The following is a 24,757-nucleotide window of genomic DNA, read 5'->3' as shown; positions in this document are numbered from 1 at the left end:
ATTATCACTCACTCATGTGCATTATCACTCACTCATGCACACTCTAACTCACTCATGTACATTATCACTCACTCATGCACACTCTAACTCACTCATGTACATTATCACTCACTCATGCACACTCTAACTCACTCATGTACATTATCACTCACTCATGCACATAATCACTCACTCATGTATATTATCACTCACTCATGCACATAATCACTCACTCATGTACATTATCACTCACCAAACGTGTATTCATGGGCTTCATCGTTGGGTTAACATCTGACACCTGCGTCGCTTCGAGTTTCCATGTCGCATCACGCCACACTATAACTAGGTACTGTTGTTCTGACCCGCGTTAAGTCAGATTCACTTACTGGATTTAAATAACGCCAACTATTTCGTAAATCAGCTGTACGTTACAAGCTCGTTGTTAGAATGAGTGAGTCATTGAGTGCATAATGCATAACGCCGCGGTCGGAGATATTCCAGATATTATGACGACGGTCTTCTTGGAGTCTAGGTACGGGTGCCTATTCTTCCCCGGTATCCTAAACAGGTCTTAATTTACCCGAAGATAATTAGATTAAATTTAATGGTTTTACCCCTTGGGACCAACTTATTCTCGGACACTGAGCAAAGTGGAACCTTGGTATTGAGTCACCTTTCTGAATCCAGCCCAGGCACTTCCAGTAGTGGATTATTAATGAGCAGTAATTGAGCCTCGGCCGCTCAGTCTTCGAAACACAAAGCTAACACAGCCCAGCAATTCATGTTCAAATTGCTTCTGAAAATTGAGGAAGGACGAAGTTCGTTGTCCCTCGAGTCGCCACTTTGCACGTAATTACAAGTTAGTGGCAGTGTGTCCGCATCTCGCTGTGCCTCCTGCTACAGCCGATCAATGGACGCAGCGTGCACGTTACGCGGAAGTAGCAGAGATGAGCTACAGCGCGATCTCACCAACACTACTGTTGAAAGAAGCTAAGAGATGCTCGAGCCTGCAAGAAAACACGACAGGAAATCTACACTGCTCCGCTCTGCACTGCTATAGAGGAATGCCAGCGGTGTTTTAAAATAGACAGATTACACTTCTTGCAAAACTAGCGTGTGCTGTGTCAGTGGCAACGACGGAATAAGTTACCTTGGCCAGTGCCTGATGTGGTGCCAACTTTGTCCTAGTCCAACAATGCACACAGACAGGTAAACAGCGCCCAAAGCTTCAGCAGCCACACGTGGATACTTTCTCTAGGGGGAGGTGAGTAACGTGATAAGGCAACGGTGCCACGCCCAAGATCTCGGGTGCATGGGGCTGCATGATCACGTCAGATTCTTGGCATGAGTTTCTTTTAAAAAAAATGTTTCATTCAGAGCGATGGTGTGGTGTTCTCATACATACATACCTATATATGGTTCAAGGTTCTGGTGGGGTTTAAGTGATTTAACTATTTACTGGGATGAATTTGTGATGACATGGCATATTTTGTGAAAATGTGATCAAACTTTACAAATACGTATTCCAGACTGTTTTTTTAATAGCTTTTCAAAAGCATAGCGACTATTGCGTCGCTGGAACACAATTGACCTTCGTTTAATGTAAATAGTACATCAGGTAGCAAATATGTTTCCGGAGCGCAAATATCAACATACGCGAACATCTGTTGTAGTGTGTTTCTTTGATTGCCGTGAGCGTCTACACAAGCCTCGCTCCTGTCAACGTTATCATGGTGTAGTAGCCCTTTGTCATAGATATCTCCTCAGCCGTTTACGTCCATCGTTTACCGCATGATACGACAGGCGCACATATCAGCGCGATATGCTACGGGCATGAGTGCAGAACTTATACGTATGGCACCTGATCTGTTTACACAAGTATTCCTGCATGTACCTTTAGTGCTTAAAAGGCCATGGACATGCCACTTCAAGAATGCCATTACGTTTCACTACGCCACGTATATGATTTACGGCCTCTGCATAATAAATGGATCTGGATGTGCCGTTAATGTAAACAAATATATCCTGTAATAGCAAGAATGTTACGCTAAAACTTAAAACCCTCCTTGCTCCATTAATAGTTTTGCTAGAGTGAGGCCTGTGATATGGACGAGATACTCTCTAACGAGGGAAGTTTGGCTTCGCCGCAAAATACTGAGCAGAGAATCCCCCATCCTCCCAGGTGTGCCCCCTCCCCTCCCCTCCCCTCCCCCATCCCTTCCAGGTGAGTGGAAGGAGGCTCTGGCATATCCACCTGCCAGATGGTCTGAGGTACAATTACCACAGGTATCTCAAAGGTATACTAGCAACATTTATGAAACATAATTAATAAAATTTTATTAAGACATCGAATTGAATTTATATGACTATTATTGCATCACACATATACGTGTGTGTAATAGGTAAAGCTGGCTAAATTAACTGTATAACACCACAATTGTGCGGCCGATATATGAAAATACGTTGATCATAGGCTTTACGGTACGGTGATGTGTATTACGTCAAGGCGATGTGCTTGTTAGGAAGAGGCTGGAACTGTGCTGCACATTCATGCACGTACATTTTGACCTTGACCTCCAATATGCTGCACGTTGTAGTAAGACAGAGAGTACGATTGTTGAGATCTGCCGCCGCGCCGAGCGACGAGAGGGTGGTGGAATTACGCGTGCTGACGCTGCAGTTTACATGCACGTGCCCGTGAGCATTATGCGGCATCCGATTTACCTCGCTCACGCCACCGATAAAACTTCTAGAAGAAAATAATCAAGACGTGAAAGACACCCTCCCTCCCTTGTATCTTTATAACACAGCTCGTGTGCATAAGGACTTTTTTAACATATTTTAATCCGGTCCAAAAAGCCCTATTTTGTTAATCTTGGTAGTATACAGATTCAATTTAAAACAATTCCAAATGAAAACAGCTTCATAATATAATACTATTTATACAAATAATGTTTGCAGCAATTTTTTTTATTATGATGCATAAAAACCCCATTGCCTAACGGACAGGTGTATCAGTTAACCGTTTGATTGGCATTCTGACAGGTATATCAGTTAATATGATGCATAAAACCCCCATTGCCTAAAGGACAGGTATATCAGTTGACCATTTGATTGGCATTCTGACAGGTTTATCAGTTAATATGATACATAAAAAAGCCCATTGCCTAACGGACAGGTATATTAGTTAACCGTTTGATTGGCATTCTGACAGGGATATCAGTTAATATGATGCATAAACCCCATTGCTAGACTGACATATATGTCAGTTAATGTTGATGAGTAATTAAGAAAAAGTACAACTTAATAGATTAACCAGAAGTTGTTATCCTTAAAGTACGTTTTTTTAGGTTTATCAGTTAATACGATGCATAAATCTCTTGCCTGACTGACAGGTACATCAGTTAATGTGATGCATAAACCTCATTGCCAGACTGACGAGGTATATCAGTTAATGTGAATCATTTACCCCATTGCCAGACTGACATGTATATCAGTTAATGTGAATCATTTACCCCATTGCCATACTGACAGATATATCAGTTATTAAACCCAATTCCCCCACTGACGGGTATATCAGTTAATATGATGCATACATCCCATTCAAGGACTCACAGGTATATCAGTTAATAAACCTCATTGACAGACTGACATATATATATATATATATATCAGTTAATGTGATGCATACACCCCATTGCCTGAGTGACAGGTATATCAGTTAATAAACCCCATTGCCAGACTGACATGTAAATCAGTTAATAAACCCCATTGCCAGACTGACGGGTATATCAGTTAATACACCCCATTGCTAGACTGACATGTGTATCAATTAATGTGATGCATAAACCTCATTGCTAGACTGACAGGTATATCAGTTAATATGATGCATAAACCCATTTGCTAGACTGACAGGTATATCAGTTAATATGATGCATAAACCCCATTGATGGACTGACAGGTATATCAGTTAATATGATACATAAACCACATTGCCTGACTCACAGGTATACCAGTTAATGTGGTGCATGAACCCTATTGCTAGACTCACAGGTATATCAGTAAATAAACCCCATTGCTAGACTGACAGGTATATCAGATAATATGATGCATAGATCCAATTGCTAGACTGACAGGTATATCAATTAATATGATGCATAAATCCCATTCAAGGACTCGCATGTATATCAGTTAATATGATGCATAAACCCCATTGCTAGACTGACAGGTATATCAGTTAATATGATGCATAAACCCCATTGATGGACTGACAGGTATATCAGTTAATATGATGCATAAACCCCATTGCCTGACTCACAGGTATATCAGTTAACGTGATGCATGAACCCCCTTGCTGGACTGACAGGTATATCAGCCTTTATGATACATGACTGAAAGACCGACTGACTGACAGGTATATACAGTTGATGTGATGCATAACCACCCACTGACTGACTGACAGGTATATGTAATCAATAAAATATATTTAAACACACAGTTTTAGGTTTACAATCCAAAAGACAATACAATAGGCCAAATAGGGGGTAGTGGCAATGTGTATGGGACCCTAGAATTAGCGTACTCATGAATGTTCAGACGAGTGTCTCTGTTGGGTGTCTTGAGTGAGTGAGTGAGTGAGTTGGGTTTAACGCCGCTTTTAACAGTATTCCAGCTATATCGCGGCGTGTCAGCTTAATGTGGGAGGAAAGCCCGAAGTGATGCAGGTCTCAGACGTTTACGACTTCAGTTTGGGTGTCTTGAAGAGACATGTCTCCGTCCTGGAATCTAGAATAGTGTTTGAAGCTGGCAATGATTGGGCGTTTCCAAACAGGTATCCAAATCACAATAGTCAAGCAGATTAGAAACACGGTCAGGTCGACAAAATCCCTTGTCGCTTTTATATATCTTCAGCTAGCGTCCAGACACTGTCTTTTGCAGAATCTTCACGAACGATCAAGTCTGTCATGTCCATGTATACATTGTTGTTGTTGTTTGTTGTTTAACGCCGCACTCAGCAATATTCCAGCTATATGACTGCGGTCTGTAAATAATCGAGTCTGAACCAGACAATCCAGTGATTGATATCACGAGCATCGATCCTCGCAATTAGGATACCATGACATGCATCAAGCAAGTCAGCGAGCCTGACCACCCGATCCCGTTGGTCGCCTCTTACGACAAGCATAGTCGCCTGTTACGGCAAGCATGGGTTGCTGAAGACCTATTCTACCCCGGATCTTCACGGGTCTTTCATGTGTACAACAAGGACAGATGGCTCTTAATTCTACTGACACAAAGCCATTCTGGAACGTTGTGAAAGAATGCTGTGAAAAGTTTCTTTGAAATGGACGTCTTCTAGGTGTACATGCCACACTCTATCAAAGGCACGTAAAATATATGCAACCTGCCTAATTAGTAAAACTGCATTTGTGTACTGATCCAATCAACTGATTCTGGAAGGAACATCCGTCTTTGCCCCTGATACGCTTGATCTCAAGATTAAACTCTGGCAAAGAAAACTCCACCTCATCAATCTCGGATTTTTTGTTCCTCACCTTACAAAGAAAGTCAGTGAATTGTGATTAGTGAACACTTCATGGTTCATGATACTTTGTGGTGTCTAAATTCACCACAAAATGTTGCGTGAGTCAACAGCATGGCCTGGGTTTCGAGAATGTTTTCTGCTGCTTAACAAATGTCTTTGAAAAGCAACAAAACAGAATGATCGATGCTGTTTGCATCTTTCTATAACAAAACACTACCATCACCAATGCCAATTGCATAAATAGCTTCCTTAAAAGTTCTCTTAAAATCTGGTGCTTAAAAGCCTGAAGAATTCATCAGTATGGCTTTTATTTTTTTTAAAAGCTGCGTGGCAGTGGTTGACCTAAAGAATGTTATTTTTTTTTTGGCCAATAATTAAGTGAAAGGCGCCTCTGCTTCAGAGAAATTCTTGTTGTCAAACTAGGAAATTTGCAATAGGTTGTACCTGACGTTGACCGACTACATGATTCATTCGTCCCACTCCAGTCTCTTTATCTTGGCCTTAAGTGACGTCATTGATGAGGCGTTGATAGGTAGCCGGTGCAGTTTCCAATCCAAATGGCATAACTTTTAACACATTAGTCCATCTGGTACAGCAAAAGTGTTTAAATTTTCTTGGCACTTTCAGTTAGTGGGATCTGGTAATACCTCTTCAAAAGGTTAAACTTTTTCACAAACTTGGTTTGACTAATTTTGTCAATACAGTCATCAATTCGTGGTATGAGAAACGAGTCCGTTTTGGATAAAGAGCTCACCCGTTTCAGATGAGTAAAACATCGGTAGGTGTTGTCAGGGGACCAGGATGACTGGTGAACTCCTCTCACTGTCACCTGGTTCTATGATGTTGTTCTCCAACATGTTCTTGACCTCTTTTCGGAGATGCTCCAACTTGAGTTGGCTCAAGCGATACGGATGCTGTTTCACAGGCACTGCATCACCTACATCTATGTCATGACTAAGTTGGCACAACTAGAAATATTCGGAAAGCAATGGACTAACACGTGGATTATATCTGACAACTGTCTCTGTATTCTTGAGTAAGGTGAGCTAATATCACATCAAGAAAGTTTAACAATTCACAACGTGTAAGCCTATGGCTACTCTTCTTATTCAAATCATAAGACTTCACATGATCGCTGTAAATTCAGAATTGCATTCTAAACTGGCCCTAGGTACTATATTTGGTTCACCATATAATATAATGTGATGCATATTTAACAGGGACAATAACGTTTAGTGGCACATTTACAGACCTGTAATGATATTCATTAATTATATTCAAATGACTCAACTGTTTTTGTTTTCGATGGCCTGGAGTTGGGTAATTTCATGGTTGATTGGCAATAAAGCTCTTTCAAATGCTTAAGTGATCCCCTAACCTGAGACTAATTCAAAGGACTGAACTACAACAATTCCTAAACTGACTCCCTAGCAGTAAACAACAACAACCGTAAACAACAACAAATGAATTACTTCTGCCCACCCTTTCTAAATCCTGATCATATTTTTTTGTGTCTGAAGGAATATCTCCAATGCACATTGCGACTTAAGGCGATAAGCGTCAGATTTGACCCAATTCATACATGACCTGCTGGAACAGCACCAATGGAAAATTTGACTGTTGATTAAACTTCTTTGGATAAGCCAACTGTGGTGAAAAACGTGATCAAAGCTTCAACAATAACTGACGCAGACGAGGTCAGAATTCTTATCACAGGTTTTGTCAAACCCCCAAAGACCAGGCAAAGGAGCATCCTGGGTCAAACTCATCACTTGACGAAATCAAGAGGGAACCAGAACTATCTGTCGAAACCTTACACTTATTTTCAGCAGAAACTTCTGGAGGTCTCCATTTTCTAATCAAGACACCAAAATGGTAGTAGAAACAAAACAACGTACCTTGGCAGCATCTTTGGAAGAAAGTGCTCATCCAGTGAGTACTTTAATTTCAGGATCAACATCCCGTGAAGACATGGGCTGCGTTCGAGGGAGCACACGGTCAGTTCGACTGTACTGCTCAAAACAAAATTACTCGGACTTCAAGAAAAGGCATCCTGAATAGAATGATCCATGTAAGTAGGAGCAAGATCATAAGAGGCGTCATTCTCGTTTAAAATATCCTGGGAGAACCTAGACAACTCTTCCTGAAATGATTTAGTGCTCTCAGAAGTGCTAACTTCAATGCTAAGGCATGGATCAGCCACTGGCGTGGACCCTGGTAAATCATTACCAACAAGCAATTCAGTACCTGGATTGTCCGAGTTTTAGGCACCAAGTTTCATTTAACCTGACACTAATCTGACTGCAAAATGGAGTCCACCAATGTCATCTTATAAAACATCCACGTTAGCAGAAGACACTTCTGAATGGCAAGATGCCCTCATCAAAGACTTGAATGCCCTGTATCCCTCAGACATGACATTCACAAAAGCAATGGAGAAAGGTTTGTGACTGAGCATACGGCGATCAGAAATCTACAGTATGACAATGTCTACATCCAACACCTGGAGACAAATATGAATCATGTTTCGAACCAACTGTTGTATCTGACTTCTTAGGGGATGAACTATACAACTTGCTGGGGGTCGAACTTGTCTGAACAGATGTGGGTGGTCTCTCTTGACCCGACAGACCTGATCATGACCTGACCTGATCATGACCCTGACAATTCCTGAAAGTAAAAATACTGTCTGAAATTACCCTTATTAGTAACCGAATAATCGGCTGTCAAGGTTGCACGATGGTTTAACTGATCCAAATGAGTTTAAATATCAGCATGCACACACTGCTTGAAATCTTACACAAGTCAGCTGCCTCAACTTGTAAAAGTTCTGTACAACATCCTTCGTTAAACATTACCTATCAAACAAAATTTCCTTTACCAACACTCTGCATAAGTATCATTGAAACTTTTCTTTCACTGCATACATGTTTTTCCAATATGCTCCAGGGACCAATGTCTTCAAAACAGCCTTTTTAGAGTTCTTTATAACTTGAACGAACATCAACTGAGTTTTGAGTTGAGTTTTGCCTTTTAATACACTTTCGATAACATTGTTAAATGCTATTTTGGCTATTCCAAATATGTTGTAACCTGCAACCTGAAAAAATATGTTTTCAATTTCTGTTTTCATTGAAAAAGAGGGACTAATCTTTCATTTTTTATTACATCAAAGGAATTTTGAAAATGTGATTTTTATTTCTGTTTCGCAATTTCATTTCCCTCAATCTGACTTCTCTTTCCTCTCTTTCCTTTTACAATTCTCTCTTCTCTTTATCTTTGTGAGACCACCTCCGTGGTCTTGTGGTAGAGCGTCCGCCCGGAGAGCGGAAGGTCCAGGGTTCGATCCCCGGGCGCGTCATACCAAAGACGTTTAAAGATGGTACTTGTTGTTACCCTGTCTGGCGCTCGGCAGTCAATACACTGTGTCTGAGTGGGGTGTTCATATTAAACTGCGGCATGGTATAAATCGGCATCAGTCCGGACTAGTACAAGCAGCCACACACACACTCACGTGCATGCACGTCGCTATATAAGTGCAATAATCTTGGAAGCGACGTTAAACCCAATTTCACCTCAAATCACCTAATCTTTGTGAAACTCCAATTCTTCCAGTTTTAGTTGTCTCTCTTGTGCTGTCATGCTATCAACCACTGAATTTAATAATAAAATGTAATATTGTTGGCAAGGGATATTCTATCACGCTTTCGTTTAATACGTTGTGGAGAAATTGAAAACAATCTGCAGGAATTAAAGCCAAAATCACGACTTTATATTCAATCGCCTTTTCCTGTTATTAAGTATATTATCCTTATCAATTAATTATACGCGTACGTCAAAGGGAGAAAATCATGACTTGGTAAACCCGCTTAGACGTGATGCAGTTATCTATATGTATTCCCGCCTATCGGTTGATTGGGAGTGTCCTAGGCAGGTTGAACCTCAAACACGTCTGTATCCACACCGTAATTTGAACAAATTTGACAGACCATGAGTTCGGAATTATTTTTATTACCAAGTTTAAATAAATAATGAGGAAAAAGTTTCCTAGGCAGGACGGAAGGACTAAATGCTCCTCGGCTGAGATCCGAAATAGAATCTGTCTTAAAAGGGGTTTCAATCTCAACAATATAATCAATATTGCTAAATTGTACAGTTACGTTTTTTTGTGTAAATAACGGATTTTTTCCGTCCTGCATTGTGACTGAAGATAGGATAATGGATTTCAGAAAGCCTTGCTTCTCAACACTACTTTTTTTGTCTTCAATGTTGAAAGAAAAATTCTGTATTATGATATTGTTTCATTATATTTTATACATTAAATATTGCATTACGTTAAATCGTCTCGTAGAGTATGGAACTGAAAGGAAATATCGTTATTTGCAGCCATAGAAACGAGAAAGACGCTGGAACCTATTGATCACCTGTGTCTCAGATAATGAGCTGTAATTTGTTGAAGCCGTAAACGGAGATGTATTCCACGACCCTATTTGTGAGTTCCCCTAGATCTACTTCAACTTCGGGGGCATTGCAACTTCAAACGTCAAACGTGTTTCATAAATATGATCATACCAAGTGCATTAACATAACCGAAAATATTCACTTATTATATACACTTCAAGTATTTTGCATCTAGCTCATGTTTGTCTGACGTGTAATTAAGCACCAAAAATCAACAACCGCGTTACGCAAGCACCGTCTTGTGCAGTGATAACTGACTCTTATCAAGGGCTGTTTTGTTGTACTTCTACTACTACTGTTACTATAGGCTTTTCATGCTCAGTTTTGATTTTAAAAAATTGAAGTAATTTTCAACACGGATTTGTTAAGAATAAACAAGTTAATGATTTGTAATTGATTTTTTGGAGGTTTGTAGCAATGTTTTACAGAGCAAGTGTATACTTTTGTAATAACTGATTTTAAAACTCTCCCTGAACGTCTCTCTAACATCAAGTCTCAGGAATCTGTCGCTGAAGATAGATCTGCACTGACACCAAGGATCTGGAATCTGTCGCTAAAGGATGATCTTTTCCAACACCAAGGATCTGAAGTTTTTGCCGAGTATAGCAGTTCTCTGACACCAAGGATCTGGAATCTGTCGCTAAAGGATGATCTTCTCCAACATCAAGGATCTGAAGTTTTTGCCGAGTATAGCAGTTCTCTGACACCAAGGATCTGGAATCTGTCGCTAAAGGATGATCTTCTCCAACATCAAGGATCTGAAGTTTTTGCCGAGTATAGCAGTTCTCTGACACCAAGGATCTGGAATCTGTCGCTAAAGGATGATCTTCTCCAACATCAAGGATCTGAAGTTTTTGCCGAGTATAGAAGTTCTCTGACACCAAGGATCTGGAATCTGTCGCTGATAATGGCCCTTCTCTATGATCAACGTTCTTAATTCTGTCAAGAAATTGAAATTTGAAAAGAGTCATTGAATCTCATGAAATCTGGATACGAAGACATAGGTTAGTGAGAATCTGGAATCTCTGGCTGGAGACAAACCTCTCTGACATCAATCATCTTGTATCTTGAGACAACGTTCTCTGACATCAATCATCATGTATCTTGAGACAACCCTCTCTGACATCAATCATCTTGTATCTTGAGACAACCCTCTCTGACATCAATCATCATGTATCTTGAGACAACGTTCTCTGACATCAATCATCATGTATCTTGAGACAACGTTCTCTGACATCAATCATCGTGTATCTTGAGACAACCCTCTCTGACATCAATCATCATGTATCTTGAGACAACCCTCTCTGACATCAATCATCTTGTATCTTGAGACAACCCTCTCTGACATCAATCATCATGTATCTTGAGACAACCCTCTCTGACATCAATCATCATGTATCTTGAGACAACGTTCTCTGACATCAATCATCATGTATCTTGAGACAACGTTCTCTGACATCAATCATCATGTATCTTGAGACAACCCTCTCTGACATCAATCATCATGTATCTTGAGACAACCCTCTCTGACATCAATCATCTTGTATCTTGAGACAACGTTCTCTGACATCAATCATCATGTATCTTGAGACAACGTTCTCTGAAAACCAAGGATTTCCCCAAAAAGACAAACGTTACTTGGTACCAAGGATCTCCTCCTGAAGACAAGAGCTCGCTAACATAAAGAATCTTTTCTGAAGATAAGCGTTCTGCGATACCAAGGATCTCCTCCTGAAGTCAAACGTTCTCTGACGTTTTAATACCGAGGAATTCCTCCTGATAACAAGGTTTTTCTGACGCTCTGCTGAATCCTCTGCTTGAGATACGTTCTCTGACACCAAGAATCACCTCCCGAAGACAATAATTCTCTGACATAAATGATCTCCTCCTGAAGACAATCATTCACTGACATAAATTATCTCCTCCTGAAGACAATCATTCTCTGACATCAAGGATCTTCTCCTGAATAAAAAATTGATCTGACACCAAGAATCACCTCCCGAAGACAATAATTCACTGACATAAATTATCTCCTCCTGAAGACAATCATTCTCTGACATCAAGGATCTTCTCCTGAATACAAAATTGCTCTGACACCAAAGATCGCCTGCTGAAGACAAACGTTTTCTGACATTGTGGAATCTGTCACACGCACTCCAAACATAACGGATCGGCGTGGAACGTTGCATATAATAATAACCACTGCTTTCGATGTCCCGAAAACGATTGTTGACAGTTCACCGTTATAATACTGAACAATTTCCCATTGTCACGAAAGTTAGAAACAAACAGATGTGGTGGATGGTCTGATGTCAAACATAACTCCACATTTGGAGCGGTGAGGCAGCCCGGTACACGTGGTTAAAGTGTTCGATCGTCATGCCGAAGACCCGGACTTGACTCCAAACATCTGTGAAATTCATTTCTGGAATCCTCCGCCGCGATGTTGCTAGAACATTTGGTAATCAGTGACAACGTACATGCTTTCAAAACTATAGGACACCTTTGTAGTCAGAAGCAGTTCATCAACAGCATGGCTCTGATGAACTACTGACAGACTAATGGCCACACTTGGTCATCTAGTAATACACATAACAAATGAGTATAGGACATCCCTTAAATGCGTTGTGTTATTCTCACTTCCAGTACCATGCCACTAGGACTAGCTCCATAAGCTGCATACTGGCGGTACCTTGTTCTGATAACAGCGTGGATGTTTAAGTGCCAAGTGATATCACCGCCTCGTTCTCTGCTATGTTGACATGTATCATTAATCCCTAAAACGCAATACGTGTTACTCCGATGTATTCTTTAAACAACATTTACGATTAACACTGGTTTTGTGGAGTAAGCGAACACCACAACCATGTTGTTTCGTATCCGTGAAAGCACAGTACACAGTACCACTAATTTTACCTCGTTATAACCGTAGTTTGTTATAGTCATATGTACAGCATAAATGAAACAAATTGCAGGGACTAAAAGTAAGTTCGTTATATCGGTCAGTTCGTTATAAGCGTGTTCGTTATAAACGTAGTTTACTGTAAATGCAAAAAATATGTGTATTAATGAATTTCCAATGTTATTGACAAATAACAAATAAGAAAACTTGCCGAATTATGCAAAATAACTAATAGTAAGTAACACTTTAACTGAATACACACACAATACCGTAAATACTCAACTAAGTGCATGTAGAAATGTTATATTTTGAAGTATGTTGTATATGTGTGTCTTAGTTACTCCTATACCGGCAATTGCAGTATGAGGTAAAGTCAGGCAGCCACAGCACATCATAGTGCTAATTAGGATTTTTTCATAAAATGCGTCAGGTTATTAACACAGTTCGCAGCCTTTTTGACAAAGCGTCCCCACCAAAGGCCCGGGTTCATTTTAACACTTGGGTACAGTATATGAAGCCCATTTCTGGTGTCATCGCCGGACTATTGCTAACAGCGGCTTAAAATCAAACTCACTCACTCACCCAACGCAATGCCCTCAACGTCTATTTGTGGATGATGATTCTTGCAAAGGAATAGCAGAGATATGCAGTCAAATGATCCCAGTGTTAATAGGATGTTTGAGATTTCAGGAAGTACACAAGATATACTTTGTCATATAATCAATTCATACGGGCCTATGGCAGGTGATTAGTTTATCAGATCCAGCGACTACATTGATTAACAGACTCATACCTTGAAGTCAGGGGATAAATAATTATATCTCGCTCCAACAAGATCAGTCGGCGATATTTGATGTACTGGATATGCTGGGGTTTAATCAAAAGCTCGCTGTAATTGGTTGTCTTTCTTTGAAGCTGCTTCACTGTTAAACATGTGTATCGGCGGAGCAATAGATGTCGGGGCAGTTCAATACGTGTGTATTTGATTTCAAACCTGGGCATATTTACTTGTTTCATTGAATTCTGTTAATGTGCAGCAAATCAAACGCGGCGTTATTACACCGAATACTTAATGATTATGTTTGAAATCCTTTATGACGAATATCCTGTCTGATAACGTCCAAATGTAATAACGCTTTGGCGTTGAAGTTGGTGCCATCTTTGAAGCTGTGTTACTTTCAAACTTAACTGCCGGACAAAAGGAAGTATACACACATGTTTGTTGGTGGATACAATGGAACCAATAAGAAATGGTTATTCGATGATGATGATGATGATGATGATGATGATGATGATTATGACGACGACGATGAATATGATGATGATGTCGACGACGACGACGACGATGATGATGATGATGATGATGATGATGAATTTGATATGGGTAGCATAGTTACGTTTGGGACCTAAGACTTGAAGTGTTGCACAGACTGTTTTCAGCCTTGTAACATTTTTAGTCCAATCCAGTTTTCAAGTGTATTCCTTCTTGTGTCCGACAGTAATATCGTTACCTTATGCTGGAAAGCTCGGTGTCCACTGCATGATACTGAGAAATAAATACGATAGTGAGGATACCTATTGTCCGGACACTTAGCAGCAGCTACCGTATCCCCGCATCCGTTCGTCGTTTAAACATTTTTATATATGTCCCTACAGCGGGCTACGGAGCGTCCCGTTAGAAAAAAACCCATTGTAATGTGTGTTGTTTGATCTCCGACTGGCTACAAATCATAAAATATTTTTCATACTCTTCATAACGATCCCTTTCTTAATGCATTGCATAATCCATGAAATTTCCCATCCTACAATTCATTAACTAAAGACTTTTGCGGGGGAAAATTATTTTCACACGTTTGTGCCGGTCGTGTCTAGTATACAGTTTACTCACAGGCATTCCATAGTCACTTAAAGTAAAACTAAGTCTTGGAGCCCTGTACCGCGTGCCCGGGGCCTATAGAAGGAACAAGGGGCAGCACTGTGTCTCAAACTGTAAGTTCCGTACACGTTTAGACACTGCGTTATGTAGCGTTATCCTTAGCTTACGTTTCTGGTGAAGAAAAAGCCTCGTGGAACTGTGCCAACTCAGTACCGTCATTTTTATTCTATCTCCAACCATGACCTACTCGGCTGTGCGGAAAAAAACAGCTGATTTTTAATAGTTCCTCACACACTGGCTGATGTGAACGAGGCGGTGGTGATTACAGAAGACCGCCGATAGCAAACTATACCAGGATCAAAGTCCTTCAGTGACAATCCTGATGAGTTCTACCCCCTTCCGTGCGTCGGCCGCGCCCCCGGGTGCAAGCAGTTAAGAGGGAGGAGTAAACTGGTGGGGGTCGAGATCAGCTCGACCCTCCTCCACTGTCTTCTGATTACAGACAATCCGCTCGTTTTTTTTTACAATGGTCCTTACTGGATATTAGTGTAGGGTTGAATCTGTTCAGGATATTTCTTTGTTCTACTGAAAGTCCTTTGAAATCTGTAATGACCCAATAGCTTGGATTAGAGAAAACGTGAAAAAGGGCCGCGCTCTGGAATTTCATTATATTTCTAAGGCTTCGGTTGAAACGCGAACTTTGAATTGATTGGATACAAGTAGCTTGAATCTTCCTTTTAACTTTTAACCGTCAGCCCTCGAACTTTCATTATCTCGGGTGGTCAAGTGGTCTATTGCACCGCAATTCACTGTGGAGAGTAACGTCCCTTAGCCGACCCGCAGATTATAAGGTTTTATCTCAGAGTCTGTTTCGTTGTGAACTTTGGTTGAACACTAATCTCCGCTTGTAGGTTTCATCAAAGTAAATAATCGACAACCAACCAGCGCACGTGTCCTTTTCAATCTATCTTTCTACCAGCACACGTCTGTCAACCCATACTCTAACCAATGCTCGTCAATCTGTCAATCTATCTCCCTACCAGAACACGTCTGTCAACCCATACTCTAACCAATGCTCGTCAATCTGTCAATCTATCTTCCTACCAGCACACGTCTGTCAACCCATACTCTAACCAATGCTCGTCAAACTGTCAATCTATCTTCCTACAAGCACACGTCTGTCAACCCATACTCTAACCAATGCTCGTCAATCTGTCAATCTATCTTCCTACCAGAACACGTCTGTCAACCCATACTCTAACCAATGCTCGTCAATCTGTCAATCTATCTTCCTACCAGCACACGTCTGTCAACCCATACTCTAACCAATGCTCGTCAAACTGTCAATCTATCTTCCTACCAACACACGTCTGTCAACCCATACTCTAACCTATGCTCGTCAAACTGTCAATCTATCTTCCTACCAGAACACGTCTGTCAACCCATACTCTAACCAATGCTCGTCAATCTGTCAATCTATCTTCCTACCAGCACACGTCTGTCAACCCATACTCTAACCAATGCTCGTCAATCTGTCAATCTATTCTCCCTCCAGCACACGTGTAATTGTCACTCATCACACATCCGCACGTGTATATTCCACACGCCACGCATCAGCAAGTCTATCCCTCATCAAATATTAGCACGTGTATATTTCACTCGTCACTCTTCCGCAAGTCTGTCACTCATCACACGTGTATATTTCACGCATCATTCATCAGCACGTGAATCTGTCACTCATCACCAATCATCACGTGATAGATGGCGACCCCAGCCACCGGGACATGATAGACACAGCAAGCACAAGCACCTCCTTCCTAGACACTGCTCAGTTGGTCCACGCCAAGAGAGGAATTGTCGGCAGTTTATAGTACACTGTCCTAAGTTTTACGAACTGAAGATGCAAATTATTTCTAAGATATCGTTGATCAGAGGAGATGAAGCCTGCTTCATTGAACTTGCAGAAAAAAACTTTATGGCATTCAGCGACGTTTCGATGTAGATTCTTGCACCGTTATCGAGCTGGAGCGCAAGAATCTACATCGAAACGACGCTAACTGCAATAAAACAGAACCTGTTATCCATAAAGTTGTTAGTTTTCTTATTTACTCGCCGGCTTGAAAGCCAATCAAACAGAACATGCAGAACTTGTAACTCCACTCTTTACATGCAGGACCCGTGGCCATCCGGGGTACAAAAGGTCTTCAGCAACCCATGCTTGCCGTAAAAGGCGTCTATGCTTGTAAGAGGCGACTGACGGGATCGAGTGGTCAGACTCACTGACTTGGTTGATGCTTGTCAACGTATCCCAATTGCGTGGATTGATGCTCATGATGTCAATCACTAGATTGTCTGGTTCAGACTAGATTATTTACAGACCGACGTCATATAGCTTGAATATTGCTGAGTGCGGCGTTAAACAACAAAAAAGGGCATTACATGTAGGGTACGGATATGGCCCCTTTTCGAATCATTAAATGGCCATAATTACACGAAAAGCAAATAGGCTTCTATAATTGAAAAACACGGGTACGTCCACACTCAGACATAGTGCCATCCCTATGCCAACACCAACATTGTCGAGAGGTTAAAACACACGTTATGAGCGGGATGCAGTGGTGTCACACAGTTGATGATGTCCCCGGCGTATCAGTCGTCCCCGTCACCGATGTACATGAGATTACCAACTAACGCGCTTGCAACCAACTTACGAAGGCATGTGTATCTGTCACGTGTAAACAATCCATGCGAGTACCAAGAGTTGGCCATCAAAACTTATAATGTATTACCGTTATTCTGGGAACGTTTGCCTTGGAGACATATTTCAGACAGTACAGATCAAGCAGCGCGAGCAGATGTTTCGGGCCGACTTTCAGCGTTGAAGGAAGAGTCTTCGTGTGACGACACAGCGTCGTAAACGATGAGTAATGCGTTGTCAGGCCTTTGTCGTACACGTTTTCTCCTCTGGAATGCACTTGAAAAGGCAGGCGGACTTTTATATTGTCTCTTTTCGTAGTAATTATTTCTTGAGGCAGATATTGCAAGAGGAGGCAGGGCGAGGATTGTGGAGAGTATTTTTCTCTTTTTGAGTGGCGTGCTAATTATGCTCTGGCAACATCGCTTTGTGGCGCAAGACATCATGGTGCCTGAAGTTTATAATGAATCACTGTTGTTCGAACAAAGTTATATCAGGGATAACACCATCGTCCTAAAAATCTGGAAATAAGTTATAAATGTTGGATAAGGTTACGACCATAGCGTGTACAAGCAGGGCGTAGAGGCAGTCGTTCAATCAGTATTTCGTATTTCGAGTAATTCAATATAAAGTGTCAACGCCAGATAATAATGAGTCCTCATTGTCTGCCGTCATATTCCATTGGACGTAAAGGGCAAATTAGTAAAGCATGGCGTATTGGTAACCTAACTATACGGACAGGGCCTATTGCGAAATTCAGGCAGGACGTGTCGCGCCTTGTGTGTCAGACAGAGAATATTGGTCAGACAGACGGGCAGTGTTCAGATAGACGAACAATGTTTCGGACAACACTAGATGTCAGATAGACGACCGGTGTTTCAGACAGAGATTAGAGGTCATTCAGACTTCCAGTGTTTCAGACAGAGACCAGCGGTCAGACAGGCAACCAGTGTTTCAGACCGACAACCAGTGTTTCAGACAGACAACCAGTTTTTCAGACAGAGACCAGCGGTCAGACAGACAACCGGTGTTTCAGACAGAGGCTAGCGGTCAGACAGACAAGAAAGTGATTCAGACAGAGACTAGCAGTCAGACAGAGGACCAGTGTTTCAGACAGAGACCAGCGGTCAGACTGACGACCTGTGTTTCAGACAGAGGCTAGCAGTCAGACAGACAACCAGTGATTCAGACAGAGACTAGCAGTCAGACAGACAACCAGTATTCCATACAGAGACTAGCGGTCAGACAGACAGCCAGTATTTCATACAGAGACTAGCGGTCAGACAGACAACCAGTGTTTCAGACAGACAACCAGTATTTCATACAGAGACTAGCGGTCAGACAGACAACCAGTGTTTCAGACAGAGACTAGCGGTCAGATATACAACCAGTTTTTTCAGACAGAGACTAGCCCTCAGACATACAGTGTTTCAGACAGAGGCTGGCGGTCAGACAGACAACCAGTATTTCATACAGAGACTAGCGGCCAGAGAGACAACCAGTGTTTCAGACAGACAACCAGTTTTTCAGACAGAGACTAGCGGTCAGACAGACAACCAGTATTTCATACAGAGACTAGCGGTCAGACAGACAACCAGTGTTTCACACAGACAACCAGTGTTTCAGACAGACAACCAGTGTTTCAGACAGAGGCTAGCGGTCAGACAGACAACCAGTATTTCATACAGAGACTAGCGGCCAGAGAGACAACCAGTGTTTCAGACAGACAACCAGTTTTTCAGACAGAGACTAGCGGTCAGACAGACAACCAGTGTTTCATACAGAGACTAGCGGTCAGACAGACAACCAGTATTTCATACAGAGACTAGCGGTCAGACAGACAACCAGTGTTTCAGACAGAGACTAGCGGTCAGATATACAACCAGTTTTTTCAGACAGAGACTAGCCCTCAGACATACAGTGTTTCAGACAGAGACTAGCGCTCAGACATAAGACGTGAGAGTTTTGGTGAAGAAACCGATGAAAGGAAAACGTTGTTTTCAAAGACCTACGTACGCACCAACAGCGAATATATACCAGTACTTGTTGAAATTGCTGCCAGCAGGTGACGTTAAAAGTTAACGAAGCGGAAGTTACGCCTTGAGGAATTGATTGCGTTGGAATCACTCTCCTACCCAGAGTTCCATGCGGCCGGCAGCCAGCCAGCATAGTACCTCTGCCACAATCCAGCGCCATGTGACGATTCGTCACATCTTTCACAGTCCATTCAAGATATTGCATAATTTTTATGCTGTTCATCCGTTTCATTTTTGACAAGCTTTCACATTGTGATAAACAAATGTCAAAAAATGGTTACGGTTCATTTAGAAAGTATCCTAAAATATGAAAATCTACTTGCTTTTGCGTAGTTATCGTTTGTTTACATTGGTTGTACAGTTCCACGTGCTGTCATCGAAGCCCTACGGAGAGCTAGCGATACGGTCACTTTGATGTATAATTATATATTGTCATGCAACTCACTGTCGCAGTTGTGGTAGCATATCTATATAATAATGCAAAACAACACGTAAAGCATATACCAAATACTTGCATTAGTCCGTTCTATACTGATTTCTGAAAAAGCGCGTTTGTTTACAAACAAGAGAAAAGTCCGGTCACGTGATATGCAAATTAGCCTGTGGCAGTGGTGTTATGCTGAGTCACCACTGCGACGGAGTGTGCGTTGGAATATGTGGTTTTAATATTTTATACTATTTGTCGTGTATTAACACGGACCTATATACAAGTCCGTGGTATTAAGCAGTAAAAATTCTCGTGTATTAAGCGGTAATGATTTCTCGTGTATTTAGTGGTAATTGTTTATCGTGTATTTAGCGGTAATCAGAAATAGATAAAAGTGTGTCAGTTAGGTTTCTCATGTGACCCTTGTCCTTCATTAATATCATCAAAATAAACATAGAGTGTACGTTTGTATATATAAACAGCACGACGTCATTAGGCCTGTAAACTGAGCTTACACAGTCAGAAGTATTTTCAATCGATAACCAGTTCAAGATGTCTGTCTTAACACAATGATTAGTTGGGCCTTGTTACTCGTGGCGTGTCCATGTCTGGTGAGAGCCATGGTAGCTGCAGTCGAGTTCAGCCAGAAGACCTGGGTTCGAATCTTGCCATATATAGTGCGTGAAACCATAGTTATGGCCGTGTGGTCGCAAATCCAGCCGCTTGTGTGAAACTGTGTGTTGCAATACATCATTGTTAAGATGATATATTTTTCAGAGTATGAAGTAACCTAGAATGAGCCAGTCGTCACTTGACAGTTCCCCACACGAGGAGGTGGCGCTGCAAGAGTCTGGAAATATGTTCCCGGCTGATGTGGTGTGGAAGGTGAGGCAATCAGCATGCCTGCCTGTATCTACCTGTGTCTCTATGTGTGTCTGCCCGTGTCTCTATGTGTGTCTACCCGTGTCTCTATGTGTGTCTACCTGTGTCTCTATGTGTGTCTGACCGTGTCTCTATGTGTGTCTACCTGTGTCTCTATGTGTGTCTACCCTTGTCTCTATGTGTGTCTACCCGTGTCTCTATGTGTGTCTACCCGTGTATCTATGTGTGTCTACCCGTGTCTCTATGTGTGTCTACCCGTGTCTCTATGTGTATCTACCTGTGTCTCTATGTGTGTCTACCTGTGTCTCTATGTGTGTCTACCTGTGTCTCTATGTGTGTCTACCCGTGTCTCTATGTGTGTCTACCTGTGTCTCTATGTGTGTCTACCCGTGTCTCTATGCGTGTCTACCTGTGTCTCTATGTGTGCCTACCTGTGTCTCTATGTGTGTCTACCCGTGTCTCTATGTGTATCACCCGTGTCTCTATGTGTGTCTACCCGTGTCCCTATGTGTGTCTACCCGTGTCTCTATGTGTGTCTACCCATGTCCCTATGTGTGTCTACCTGTGTCTCTAATTCTGTGTCTATGTGTCTCCCTCTGTGTCTCTTTGTGTCTACCTCGGTATCTCTATGTGTGTCTACCCATGTCTCTATGTGTGTCTACCTGTGTCTCTAATTCTGTGTCTATGTGTCTACCTCTGTGTTGTCTACGTCGTACTCAGCAATATTCCAGCTATATGAAGGCTGTCTGTACATAATCGAGTCTGGACCAGACAATCCAGTGATTGACATCATGAGCACCGATCCATGCAATTCGTATACGATGATAGCATTAAGTCAGCTAGCACAGTATGTAGTAATCGTGGCCACTGTATGTCACTACGCTGCCATGGAATTAATCCCGAAGGAGTTGATCGCTCATTTGTCTGCAGAAATTCGTTTATTTACAGACCGCCTCCATAGAGTCTCGTGTTGCTAACTGCGGCGTTAGGCACTTACACACCCCCACTAGGTCTATATAGAAAGGACATGAGGTGGTCGGGACCTTTTCTCACCCGGAATCCCCACAACGGTTTGGATTAGAAATAATGCCTCTTTACATTTGTGTATAGTCTAGACGTTCTGAGGGGAGGTAGTGTAACCAAGGTCTTCATGCGTGTGCTTGTTAGGCCGAAGACCCGTATACACTAGGGAAAATACCAGTCCCCGACCCCAAATTGCTTGAAATTGCCTACCAATACGGAGTGAAACCCTGATCACTCACTCAAAAATCCCTAACATCTCACCCATTCACTCACTCTCGCAATTACCCACCAACCCTCTGTGTAAGTTCCTCACTGTGTACTGGTACTGGCTATCGTGTGTATTGACACTATGTTGTATTCCAGGTGAACCTCCTCATCGCCTTCACCATCTGGATCATCCTGATGAACGGACTCCTAGTCCTGGGGCTGCTTAAACGCAAGGACCGTCGCAACAACACCTACAACTTCCACATCATCAACCTCGCCATGACCGACTTCCTGTTTGGCTGCACTGTACTTCCGGTGAAGGTGGACATGTTTGTGACTGACATGTGGAACTTCGGCGCGGAGATCTGCCAGTTCTGGCTTATGATCGACAAACTCCTCACAACGGTGTCAATTCTAATTGTGTTAGTGTTGGTAGCGGAAGGCTCTGTTGACTTGGCGATCCCGGATCTTAGTCCAGGGTCAACGCTGCCTCTGTGGGCTGTACTAATCGCCGGACCATGGATCATCGGGGCAGCATTCATCATACCATTCTTCCTATTGCGGGCTGATTTCAGCAACATACCTGTCTGCAAGGCGGAGTTTTCCGATCTGGAGTTTGTCATTCCACTTGTCACGTTTATTGTTCCAGCCGCCGTGGTGTTGTGTCTCGCGCTGGTTATAATAATCATGTTGTTCCTACAGCGCCCCCCAGCGGCCATCATGCATTCTCAGGAACGCCGTAAGACGGTGCGACAACAGACAACAGCGTCGTGTGTCATATCTGTGGTGTTTGTTCTTATGTGGGCGCCGTATGGTGTGACACAGTTCTTGTCTAGTCTAAATCTCGGTGGTCATCCTTCCTTCAACCTCATGCTATGGGTCGCCTATGCCAACTCCGCCATCACGCCTCTGCTATGGCTCATCCTCCCGGATGTGAGACGCGGGTTCCGGGACATGTGTTGCTGCTGCTGTTACTGTTGCTGCAGATCACGTGACCCAACATCATTGCCGCGATTGGAGGGGTCCAGCATGAGAGTTATAGAGAACAAATACTTTGTGTCAGGCAGACTAAGCAATATCCAGGAAAATGAAAGTCAGACATTTGTGTGACCCTCTAGAACATGTCTCCCGTGTACAGGGATGTTGCATCTATACTGACTGTTGTGAATCTGTGTTGTGAGAAGCTTCTAAGATGGATCGTACACCATATGGGCTGGCATGTATGTATGATAACACCCTACCACGATCACTTGGGACGTGTTTGTATGTTTCATGTGGAGCCATTACATGAAGATGTGTTGTATGTTGTGTGAGTGTCTAGGTCAGTTATGCATATAGCTTGTAAAACTACAACGATGAGCGGACATTCAGTGCCTACCCAAAACCGATCTGCAGACACTCTAACATAGAGGCGGGAACAGTGGATTACCATGTCAACTACAGTTGGTCCCTGTGGAGACAAATGTTAATGAATATTTCTAGAAACCCCGTCGAAACACATACAGTTAGAGGGGCGTCGGGTAGCCTAATGGTTAAAGCGTTCGCTCGTCACGTCGAAGACCCGTTTTCGATTCCCGAAATGGGTACTATATGTGAAACCCACTTCTGGTGTTCATCGCCATGATTTTGCTGGAATATTGCTAAAAGCGGCGTAAAACAATACTCACCCACTCATATACCGATAGCTACCTAGTTCCCCACGACCTCACACCCCCCACGCCCTCACACCCCCCACGCCCTCACACACCCCACGCCCAAACATCACGAGCATCACGACCTAGCCGTTATATCAGCATTTGAGCGAGACTCTCAATACGGTGTAAGTCGAGTGCAAGCACACTTGGTACTTGTACATTTGCGGTTTATGTTATTTATTCATCGACGACAGTGCCATCTTCATGAGGCAAGGGAGTTAACTGACGACGAAAGTCCTGTTTCCCCCATTGCATAAAGAGGCTGGTATTTATTGGCCTAATCGTAGCACCACCAGTGTCCATTACGAGTTTAGTCCGTTCTATGTCCCTCATATTGACCAATCAGATCCCATTCCTCATAGCACTTGCATTTGCTTCAAACAAAATGGCGGCGCTCAGTCAAGACGATCTGATCTATTGTATAAAACGGGGCTTACCTCGCGAAGTGCATCAAATCATTTGAGGGCCCTGATTAAAAGCATGAAAGGATTTGGAAAATATCAGACGACGCTTAGTTGACAGTACACATGCTTTGCAAATCCCGCAGTCGACCGAAATCTGCAGGTTGAAATCCATGTTTATGATGCCAAGTTTGTTGAGCGATATGGATTGGACTATGAATAGACTCGTTAGTCCAGCCAAAATGTAACTCCAGAATTTCAGCCTCGTTTGGCAAGGATGGAAACTGGACTTTAACAGTCAGTTAACTCCCTTGCTCGGGAAGATGCGACAGTGCAAGATTACGACATTTAAGTTGTTATTTAGCTTTTTATTAAATGGTGGATTACAATATTTAATTGTTTTGTGGTCTTTGATGGAATTCATATTTAAACTAGTTACGTTCACGTCACATGTCGCAACTGGACCTAACAATAGTCATAGGTTGAGTGAGTGAATGTGCTGAACGCCGCTAAATAGTTCTTCAACCATGTAACGGCGTGTCAGATAACTGTGGGAGGAAAGCCCAAAGTGATGCAGGTATTTTGGGACACTTGCAATACGACCAATATACTGACAAACCAACTTTCAT

At 42.3% G+C, this 24,757-nt stretch overlaps 1 protein-coding gene across 1 annotated transcript; it reads left to right on the top strand.

The window, feature by feature from the left end:
- Positions 1 to 1,010: 1,010 nt before the first annotated feature.
- On the top strand, positions 1,011 to 24,504 carry LOC139445806 (beta-1 adrenergic receptor-like). The gene is made up of 3 exons (XM_071227032.1): positions 1,011 to 1,243; positions 20,699 to 20,806; positions 22,190 to 24,504. Exons 2-3 carry the CDS (start codon positions 20,717 to 20,719, stop codon positions 23,141 to 23,143), a joined length of 1,044 nt encoding a protein of 347 aa, XP_071083133.1. The 5' UTR covers positions 1,011 to 1,243; positions 20,699 to 20,716; the 3' UTR covers positions 23,144 to 24,504.
- The last annotated feature ends 253 nt before the right edge of the window (positions 24,505 to 24,757 follow it).

This window comes from Haliotis cracherodii, unplaced genomic scaffold, assembly GCF_022045235.1.
Source record: "Haliotis cracherodii isolate W230 unplaced genomic scaffold, xgHalCrac1.p SCAF_6, whole genome shotgun sequence".
Lineage (NCBI taxonomy): Eukaryota > Metazoa > Mollusca > Gastropoda > Lepetellida > Haliotidae > Haliotis > Haliotis cracherodii.
This window is presented reverse-complemented; position numbering and strand designations above follow the sequence as displayed.

Coding starts and splice junctions, on each gene's coding strand:
- LOC139445806 (XM_071227032.1), top strand. CDS start 20,717: ATGAGCCAGTCGTCACTTGACAGTTCCCCACACGAGGAGGTGGCGCTG. Junction 20,807..22,189: donor CGGCTGATGTGGTGTGGAAG/GTGAGGCAATCA, acceptor GTTGTATTCCAG/GTGAACCTCCTCATCGCCTT.